This window comes from Saccostrea echinata, unplaced genomic scaffold, assembly GCF_033153115.1.
Source record: "Saccostrea echinata isolate AGI-Se365-2 ecotype Australia unplaced genomic scaffold, CSIRO_AGI_Sech_v1 ptg000033l, whole genome shotgun sequence".
Taxonomy (NCBI): Eukaryota; Metazoa; Mollusca; class Bivalvia; order Ostreida; family Ostreidae; genus Saccostrea; species Saccostrea echinata.
The window spans coordinates 34,012,103-34,023,143 of NW_026889782.1; the positions used below are offsets into that span (position 1 = coordinate 34,012,103).

The 11,041-nt window shown below is 31.5% G+C and overlaps 1 protein-coding gene across 1 annotated transcript; it reads right to left on the reverse strand.

Moving 5' to 3' along the window:
• Nucleotides 1-5,917: 5,917 nt before the first annotated feature.
• LOC133198461 (fibroleukin-like) lies at nt 5,918-9,174 on the reverse strand. Its single transcript, XM_061334551.1, has 6 exons — nt 8,592-9,174; nt 8,368-8,504; nt 8,168-8,264; nt 7,797-7,964; nt 6,459-6,721; nt 5,918-6,318 (listed from the first exon to the last, which is right to left on the reverse strand). The coding sequence occupies exons 1-5, from the start codon at nt 9,172-9,174 to the stop codon at nt 6,459-6,461; spliced, it is 1,248 nt and encodes a 415-aa protein (XP_061190535.1). The 3' UTR covers nt 5,918-6,318.
• Between the last annotated feature and the right edge of the window lie 1,867 nt (nt 9,175-11,041).

Genomic DNA, 11,041 nt, shown 5'->3' on the forward strand with positions numbered 1-11,041 from the left:
GCAACTACTCATCACAGGTGCTTGAAATTTTAACACACTCTTTGTTTAGGCATGCCATGTGGTGGGATTCATTTTTGTACGAATCCGATGTCAACTTCCTGTTTATCCGTGCGTCTGTCCGTACCATACATAACAAATTTTGGCTCACAGACTTCTTGTTTATATATTTTGTGAGATCGATCACTGTTTTCTTCATTTTGTACATTTTAAACATTAATTTCTACTTTTGAACATGTTCATTGAAAGGCCGGTCCCCCCAACCCCATCCAACACCACACTTTTTGCAGTATAGTCAAATCAAGGCAGTGTGGTAATGTATGAAAAAAGTTCTAAAAGAAGTTGGAACCTTTTTCATCGAAATTCAAAAGAAGTCGGAACCTTTTTTTTTTTATCGAAATTGAAAAGAAGTTGGAACCTTTTTTATCGAAATTCAAAAGAAGTTGAAATTCAAGTTGGAACCTTCATCGAAATTCAAAAGAAGTTAAAACTTTTTTTTCATCGAAATTCAAAAGAAGTTGGAACCTTTTTTATCTTAATCCAAGAGAAGTTGGAACCTTTTTCATAGAAATTCAAAAGAAGTTGGAACCTTTTTTATCGAAATTCGACAGAAGTTGGAACCTTTTTTTCATCGAAATTCAAAAGAAGTTGGAACCTTTTTTTATCGAAATCCAAGAGAATTGTAACCTTTTTCATAGAAATTCAAAAGAAGTTGGAACCTTTTTTATCGAAATTCAAGAGATATCATATAAAGCTATAGCAAACATCAGAAGGGGATATCACAGCTTAACAACGGTAAAAAGACGAATTAGCTGTCGCGAAGCCACAGATCCACCTCTATGCAAGGGTTTAGATTTTACTGTAAAGCATTTTGTTATCTCTTTTAGCGACTTGTATGACCAATAAACATTTTGTTGGTATGAATGGTCCCATTGATTTGATATATCGTTGCGAAATGGCTATTTCAAGGGCATCTATATACTTTGAATTTAAAGGTCATATGAAACATTGTGTTGAGCATTTTGGGTTGTATGGGGAAATGAGTTCATCTGAGCTACTTTAGTAAGCCTGAGTTTACATTTTGGATTTTTTATGCAAATTAGCGACAATAGAGTCGATCAATATTACTATATATATCGTTATTTTGGCTAAAACATCGCATAAATATTCGAAGTTCAAACAAGAATGTATTTGTCTTTTAACATACTTTTGCATATTTGCAAGATTTTAGCGTGTTCTATCTGTGTTACTGTAATTTATTGTCGTCCCTCGGCACTTCATTTCGAGACAGATCGATCCTTAGAGAGAGAAAAAAAAGACAAAGAGAGGGGTCTGTACTCGAGTAAGTGAATATAGACGCTGTCAAATAATTTACAATTGAATAAATTTCTAACACAAGAATATTGATGATTTGTTTTCTAATGAAATTTTTCAAGCAACGATCAGATGATATCTATGAAATCGTTAGCACACGCATTTATACCGCTGTGTATGAAAGAAACTAAACCTGACTATTAAATGATTTCATTTATTTATAGGAAATGAAATGATTCTATCGTTTTCCCGCTTTCCCCTTCTTTCAATCGCTTTCTCTTTTCTGTCTTTGGCTGTCTCTGTCTCGATAACTCTCTCCGATTTTGTTCTTACCAAAGGTCGGTACATATATATATATATACATATAAACTGTTACTATTTTATCGTAATAATTTTACAAAGTCAGACATAAAATGCAGTTTTATCTATTTAATCCTACTTTTCTGCGTCTATATAGTCATTAACTGAATTGAACTAGTCTATTTCAGTATAAATTATATTGTCTGATTTTTTTTTTAAAAAACAATATTTAACTGTAAAAATATTAATTTAAAAATTGTTCAGGTTAAGACTGATCAATTCATACACGATTTCAAACTGTAATTGCTCAGCCAAACTGTTAGAAGTTTCAGCACGGTAACATTATAGTGCATGTATATACATGTACGTAATCGTAAAACCGGTAAGTTTTGAGGCAATTTTTAAAATCATGTTTCTTGTGACAGCAAAATTACAATGGTGTCGTCATAAACCTCTATTTCAATATCGTTTTTACACAAGTCCTCGTGTTTCAGATTGCAGAAAGCGTGCATTCCAATACGCCGACTTTTCATTGATCCACGTTTATCATGAACTTCAATATCCCCGTGTTTATTTTGGAAAAAGGGGGGTATTCTTGAGCTGGATATTTTCCCTGTTAATATATGACACAACTTTATTTTACAGATTTTACATGCCCATTAATTTTTTTTATTGTAAGAAGGTTCAGATCAATAATAATTAATTACGTTGTTTTTTTTTTTTTTTGGTTAATTAAACAATTTCACAGGGAATGAAAAATAACCTATCATGTATCATATACTTATCTTTTTTTTTTTCAATAAACGTAATTACCCTAACAAAAAAATACTATAGTTCACTATAGTTTACTATAGTTAACTATAGTACCAAAGTGAAAACTTTGGAACTTTGATTTACTATCGTGAAAACTTTGGAACTGTGATTTACTACAGTGCAGGGAACTAATTTTGTTACATAAACCAGCATCAGCATTAGTAGCATCAGGATCGAGCTAGCATCAGCATTTAAAAAACAGCATTACCAGGATCAGCATCAGCAAACAAAGGATAAAACCAGCATTGACCTACATAAAATCAGCATTATCCTACTAGCATCAGAAAATCAATGAGTTTTAATTCAGTAAAAAATTAAAAAAAGAAAGAAAGAATATTGGTTAAAGTATTCACATTATTGATACATAGTGAGATATTATGATCAAATAATTGTAAAAGGCACTTTTATTGCTTTAAACGGCAATGCTGAAATTCATTATCTACTTCCGGTAGCATGATGCTACTTCCGGTAGCATTGACCTAATTATAAAACAGCATCAGGATAAGGATTACTAGCATTAAATCAGCAAGCAAAGGAAGCATTCAAATCAGCAAGCAAAGGAAGCATTCAAATCAGCATTGATGCAGTAACAAAATTAGTTTCCTGCACTGTATAGTGAAAACTTTGGAACTTTGATTTACTATAGTGAAAACTTTGGAACTTTGATTAAGTACGATAAATCCCGTGGAATTATGTTTTTGATTCCCATTCTTTACATTTTATGATATTTCAAGTTTAAGATTCATAAAAGCTTTAGAGAAAATTTAAAAAAAAAACCCGACCCCTCCCCTAAAAGAATAATGTACAAGATATGAATTTTAATGTAAAGGTTGTCGCTTGCGCTGATAGATAAGCAATATTTATTTCAATGTACTTAATTTTGATGTTATGCAGATGTAACGTAAGTCTTATTTATGGAGAAAAAATAATATATTATTAATAAAAATTGTGTCATTTAGAATCAAAATATCTGCTTCATCAACTTCAGTAAACATGTATGTTTTTTTAAATTTATAAATGTAAATATTGCATTTGAATTAAGTACTTTGTATATTTAAATAAAGATGTACAACAAAAACCAGCCCCAACCAACCCCATATCCACCCTCCCTTAAAACGGCTAAATTATAAAAAAAAAAATTAATAAATAAAAATACATAAGTTGTTAAACTAATGAACAAACTTTGAAACTTTGATTAAGTAAAGGGAAAAAATTGAAACTTTAATTAATTATAGTAAAAACTTTGGAACTTTGATTTATTATAGTAAAAACTTTGGAACTTTGATTTACTATAGTAAAGCTTTGGAACTTTGATTTACTATAGTGAAAACTTTGGAACTTTGATTTACTATAGTAAAGCTTTGGAACTTTGATTTACTATAGTGAAAACTTTGGAACTTTGATTTACTATAGTTAACTATAGTTTACTATAGTATTTTTTTGTTAGGGTAAACATTCTATAATACCAGTCATCATTTTAAAAAAAAGTAAAATCCTAGTGTAAATAACCGTTTCATATGACCTTTAAAAAAGAAAATGATGATTAAATTTTTTTGGATACGTTTACTTATTATTCCCCAGTTAGATCATTCCAAAACAAAAAAGATCTGAACACTAATATCTAAATACTAGAATAATTTTAGTAATAGTGGCTGCGGGGATCGATGAGTGAATTGTCATCTTCTACACACAGCATGGTAGTGTTCATAAAGTGAAAGTTAATTTTTTTACCTTTCAAATATTTAAGATCATATCATTATGTTCATACATGCAAAAATGATGATAAGGCCGACTTTAGAATAATGTCTGTTTGCCCTCTCCCGACTCGGTCTGAAAATATTGGGTCGGTAGGTAGGTGAGAGAATTTTTTTTCTCAGAAAATTTCAATTTCAATGCTATTTTTTAAATTCAGTTTTCCAGGTACATGAAAAAATAATTACTTCCTGGAGGTTAAAAAAAATTTGAGTGGTGCTATTTTGAACCAGTCGGTCAGGAGTGGGCAACCACACATTTTTTTTAAAGGTGGCCTAAGCGTTAAATATCTAGCAAGAAGAAGTACATTAATAAGTTAAACCCAAGCTCTGAAATTTTTGGTAAACAACACATCATTTAGGACAGATTCAAATCCTTTATGGAAAAAAAATCTGCATTTGATCATACATAACAAGAAAACATTGATGTAACCATCAATTGTCGCCCGGGAAATAAATAAAGTAAACAATGGAAATGAGTCTTGATCATCAAACCGCTTCGATATGTGTGAAAAAGGCATGCGTCTAAATGATGGAGACGATAGTCGAGAATATTTTGAAAACTTATAGTCGGATGAAAATTGAACAAAAACGATACCTTTTAAACTTTATCAATTCCTCAAGTAAATCTTGGCTGCATAAAATATAATTTGAAACCAGACACATGCATCACCTATTTTCAAAAATGTCTTTCACCTTAAGAATATAAAACACGAACTGTGTAAAGTACGTTTTTACGTTTTTATGCGATAAGTAAAATTCGATGTTCTAAAAAAAGGGACCTGTCGTTTTTCGATAGTAAATGATAAGCAACTTTATATATTAAATATGAAAAACATATATATTTTTACAGATTCACTTTATGGAAGTAAATATATCGTGTATCTCGTAATTTATAAAGGGAAAGAACATTCTGATTAACAATCTTTTTAATGTTTAGAAAACCTTTAATTCTGAATAACTTCTCCCACCTCAATCCCCATATACCAACACTTAAACTTATATGTATAGAGCAGCCCGGTCCTCCGGGCTGCAATAAGTAAAACTGTCGACTCTATGTAGGACTCTTAACTGCCGCTAGGGTTCGATGTAAAGAACGATAACTCATTACCTGACTTTGTTCACAGCAGGTCCGAGGTAGCTGATTGTTTTTAAGCAGGTCGAGTTTTAGCATTTTCCAAGTGTTTCTTCATTTTCAGTGGAATTCAATGGTTTTAAAATTTAGCACTAATGTTAAAATTGTTTATCAAATAGTTACCGACACTGTGCAATAATATATAAATGATTTTTTGAATTAAAATATAAAGTGAAATCCCCCCCTTTCTTAATTTTAAGGTAAATATTTATACCTTGTATAAATTTTTATACCTGGTCTAATAGTTAATTAATTGTTGAATTTAATTGTAGAAATATATATCTTTTTAAAAGGAGAACAACAATGCACACACACAAATCGTGACATATTTTCTTCTTCATAAGAACTGTCGGAGGGAGTTAAAAATCTTGAATAGAGTCAGTTCCCAATTCATTTTCTCCCGTTATTTCAGGTAGAGTGAAGACATTTTCCTTGTTTTGGTCAACCCTTTTGTGTACAAAACAATGTAAAGGACCCTTTTGTGTACATAACAAAACCAACTGAAGCAGCGTATTTGTTATTCCTCATAACTCATAAATCGGAAATTACTTGGTCGTTTCTCACACTTAAGTTACCTGTCTTTGAAACACAGTATCGAACAAATCAATTATTAATAACTGTTTTATGATTTAGTTAAAGGTATGTATAGGATATAATCTTTTTTGGTTAATTTCACGTACCTACAAATCTATCTATCAAATGTTTTTTACCGTATGTTCAACTTGAAAAATTAGTTGAAAGGCCTACTCTATGTGCAAACCATTGCATTTATACAACATGTATTACTTGATTAGATAATCTTCATATCGAGACAACACGCATCATTTATAAAAACTTGGAAATCATAGAACACAAACATAAATATAAATGAAAATGTCTATTTCAGGAACAGTGCTTATCAGTGACTTATAATAATTCTATTGAATTAGCCATTTTTTGTCTGTGGGGGTTTATAATTGTATTCTAATTTGCATTATAGATCCATTTCTTTTGTTTATTAATCTGCATCTGAAGAGAAAAACAAAAAGCAATATAAAAGAAAAATTAACAACAAAATTTTATTTTCGACCCCTAACACCTGCGACTCTAGATTATAAAACAAATTAAGTGTAAAATTATTAAAAATTTAAAGAATGACAGATGTTTACCTAGTGACGTTTTATCATCATCAGCGTCCCCCTCACAGTTTTCCCCCTCCTTACTGTAGGATACCAAGGTCCCCACCAGTGGGCCGGGTTCCAGCGACCGTTAAGGAAGGCGTAGTGACAGGCGTTATAGCACCAGGCTGCTCTCATGATAATGACAGCAGCACAGTTACCACCATCCCACCTGTCATTATCTCTGTTTGGTGTACTGAATGACATTGCAGACAAATCACGGGCAGAATCCCCAGTGTCTAACATACTGTCACCTGTAGAATTAAAATAAATTATGTTCAAAACTTAATTCAGTTCAAGGCATTTCATTATCAATATTTAAAATAGGTAAAATGAATTACACATACCCAACACAAGAATTCAAATATGTTACTTTGGAATGATTTAAATGATATATAATATCATACAAAGGATGTCAAACAAGTTACATGGACTCTGAAATGATTTAAATGAATTGTACACATCATACACAGGATATTAACAAGTTACATAAACTTTGTAATAGCATTATATCATATGTTGTGTAGATTGTTATTATTCAGTGAGGTGTATTCATATTCTTTGTTAAATATATTTCTTAAAATTTAACGAATTTTACTCGACTCAAAACCATATTCCCCTATTTAAAGTCAAATAGCGAACAAATAGGAATACTTCAAAATGACGTACACAATAACATTTCATCCTTTCTATTGTTGCTTATCTTTTGCTATATCTATTACTTATTTCTATAACATAGCCACATAATCATAACCCATTCTCTGATATTAGCTTATTGAGACTAGTGACAGCAAATAGAGAATAAGTAATGTAAAAGCAATGCTTTTATGGTGAAGAATGTGAGACATACAAAATATATTGGCTGATAAAAATCTTTAAAACAACTGGTAATTATTTATTCAAAAACAATATCTGTAGCATGAAATATGTAAAATTATTGTTTTTTTTTTTTCAAAGTAATAAATGGTTTTCTCAGACCATATTTCCATTTATACCTAGTATTGTAGCTTCACGGGAAATGGGAAAGGTGTGAGCATTTTTTATAAATAACGTAGTCTGAAAATATTTTGACCTTTTCTAAAAAAAAGAATCATTCTTATAAAGGGGGGGGGGTATTTTCAAGAAAAAGAAACAGAAGACACTTACATTTTGCTGATGGAAGACATGACATTACATTAAAATTGCCATAGCCCCCCCTTTTTTTTTTTTACATAAAACGTCTCATTTTTTTCTAATTCTCTCCCTCTCCTTCTCCCTCTGTCTCTCCTTTTCTCACTCTCTATCTCTCTCACTTTCTTTGTATCGTCACACATTTTTCCTATTATTTACCTAAGGTTCCGGTAGCTGGTCCTCCAAGAAAAAGTTTGTAGTTGTCCGTTTCATCAGAAATGGAAAACTGGTGATATAGTTCATATAAAGTTGTACCATTTCTTAATGTAATAGAGACGTAGAGAGATGAGTTGCTTCCCTTGGTAAGCTGGTGTATGACGTCATTTCCTTCAATACGTTAATATAAGAGTTTATTAGTTATTGAAAAAAATTAAATACGTGACATGGTAAACAAAGTAAATAGTCATACAAAATCAACAAGATATTAATTGCAGAAAGTATATTTGCAAAAAATCCCATTCCTTAGAATAAACACAGATGCAAATAAGTAGATATTTTTGAAATATAAACAGAAGTAAAAAAGCATTTACCTATCCAGTAGGAGTCATTAGGGGTTCCAAACCCATTTTTGTATTCCTCCCACGTTTTGTAAAAACTCTCGGATCCACTCACCCGTTTCTGGATTGCCTACAGGTTATCAACAGAAAATAAATATCTTGAAGTCTGACGATCTTTTTTTTGTTTTACTCGTAAATTCAAAGAGAGAGAGAGAGAGAGAGAGAGATCTTACTGTCCACCCTCCGCCTTCAGTTTCCATATCACAGTACAAGCTGACCTGGATCTCGTTATGAAAGGGATGTATTTCAAAAACACCAGACTGTGTCTGTCCATGTAGATAATGGTCCTTACAATCCTTTATTTTTGAACCTTAAAAAAAAATAACACATAATATAAATACATACATACACACAGACACATATACAGAGAGAGAGAAAGAGAGAGAGAGAGGAATACCTTTCTTCACGGTTTGCAATGTTATGTTATTTATCAGCTCGGCGATGTTTCTATTAAACTTCTGCTCAGTTTCTTGAATCTTGTTCTCGCAATTCAGTGCAATGTTCTTGTTTTCTCTTCTCTGTTCCCGACTTAAAGAATTCACCTGTGTTGTCAATGTTTCTACACTTTGCTGTAAAGCGTTACTCTTATTTATTTCAATCTGTCTTTCCAAATTTTCTATTCTCTCTGCTAAAACTTTGTTCTCTCTTCTAAGAGTATCAACTTGTCTTTGTAATATTTCTGCTTTCTGCGCTCCGGTCTTGTCCTGCCTGAGAGAATCAACCTGCCTTTTCAATGTATTTAGGGCCTGCTGTAGAGAGGAGGACATCGTTTCTGTAGACGCCACGCTTCGCCTCAAATAACTAATGTCGTCCACTACTGTCTTTACATCCTTGAGCACGGCTAAACGGATGAGAGTTTCCTGGTTGATGATCTGCCGAAGAACGTCGATTTCCTTGATGTCACGTCTTTCATTGATCAAAGCCGTAGAGTTCGGATCATACGTACCGGTTAACAAGGACCCCGTTCTGACTTGTGGCATTGACATAAAAAGCATTAAAGGAATGGAAAACATCATTCTTTTATTTTCGAGGTGAATTTACCAGAACAGAACAATGTTGTGTCTCAATCAGAGATTTCATACGGTATATATAGAGTCGGTTGGGGATTTCCCCAATCAGAAGATGTCATACGGTGTATAAAGAGTTGTTTCTGGAGTTGTCAGAATTAGCGGGATGAAAAAACAAGAACGTGATGAAGTATAACAGAAATCACTTACACTGTGACAAAAGATAACATAATTATCTCACAAAAGTATTTCTGATTATGTCATGAAGTTGTTTTTTGACGAAATGGTAACAGAGCCAGAATTACTCTGGCAATTGAACCACTTAGCCGTCCTCTGTAGATAATAGAAGCAAAGGAATTTTTACGACCACATGCTTATTATTTACTTCCCACAAAAATATGTAATTTATTTCTGGAAAATAGTAAGAGAGAACATCAGAAACTGAAACCAATGCATATAGGCTATATTAACATCATGTGTTTGCAATTTCTGCTATTTTATCTATAACAACAAGTATTGTGAGTTTCTATTGCTAACTTGACCCTCCTATGCATATCTTGCTCGTTCTATTTCTAATATATCACTTGATTAGAGTTTTTTTTAATGGGGGGAGGGGGTAAAATGAATATGGATATGAAATGATAATTTTGACAATAAATTTGAAATCTCTATTTAATTATTGAAAGCTACATTTTTCGTAGGACGTAAATTTTAACTCAAACTGAAAGTTCTTACCTTACCCTTGAAAAATCAATGAATTTAATGAGCATGCCAGGTTATGTTTTTCAACTGAACACATAGAGTAAACAACACAATTTGACAAATATGATTATAATTTTAAACGGTATTTGAGGATTTGCTTATTTTTCTTACCAGTGTCGTTTGTTCATATTCGATCTAAAATTAATGTATCCTATAAATCAGATATTTCTATCATTTTTCTATAATAATTATTGCACACATAATGAATCAAAATATTCTCTATCTTTGTTCTTGATTATCACAAAATTCATACGTATTTTTAAAGATATTAAATAAATGCACGAAGAATTTTTTTTAATTTGAGTAAGAAAGAAATTAATGTGCTTGCTTTAAAGACAGATGATACGAATAAAAAATGGATGCCTGGATTGGTACATATTTTTTGACCTATTTTGGTTGTAAATGATTAGAATAATTAATGTTTAAAATATTAAGAAGTTCTTAACTTTCTATGATGTTCAAAATTTCACCTTTCTCCAACCATCCTTATTAATCTAAACAACTTTTTGTCATCTAAAATCCAAATATTGTGAAACTTTGAATGAAATATAAAAATCTATGCGGTTAAACTTTTTCATTTTACTTATGTAAACATAAGACTATAGTAATTATTTTCAGGATCTTTGATAAAAGTTTGTTTGTATCATCTGTCCTTAATATGATACGTACAATATTTCATAATACATTAGATGTAATTCAGAACACATAATAACACTGAACGTTTTGGAAAGATTTTACTTATTAGATGGCACAGTTATTTCCCTAGTGTGGACATTTCAAATAAGTAAAATACTGTTGCTCTCGCTTATTTTTGAAAATGACGCAGCATTGTTAAAGCAGGCTTTGAAGAAATCAGCGGAATATAGAAGGGCATTAAAAGATACATTTCAAACTGATTTTTTTTTTGGCAGAGCTAATGTTATTTTACATAAATTTCATTCTATTTGTAAGGACATAGTTAAACTCCATTCTGTAGTGAATTTAGCTTGGTCACCTAATTTGACAGTCACGGGAGAAATGCACATAATGTGTACTGCATGGAGGTCATAAATAAATATCAATATCGCAAAGACATACC

What these genes read in the sequence shown, in the direction of transcription:
- LOC133198461 (XM_061334551.1), bottom strand. Translation starts at nt 9,174, where the DNA reads ATGCCACAAGTCAGAACGGGGTCCTTGTTAACCGGTACGTATGATCCG. An exon ending in ATTGCAAACCGTGAAGAAAG is followed by an intron (nt 8,505 to 8,591) that starts GTATTCCTCTCT and finishes TTTTTTTTTAAG; the next exon opens with GTTCAAAAATAAAGGATTGT. An exon ending in CTGAAGGCGGAGGGTGGACA is followed by an intron (nt 8,265 to 8,367) that starts GTAAGATCTCTC and finishes GATAACCTGTAG; the next exon opens with GCAATCCAGAAACGGGTGAG.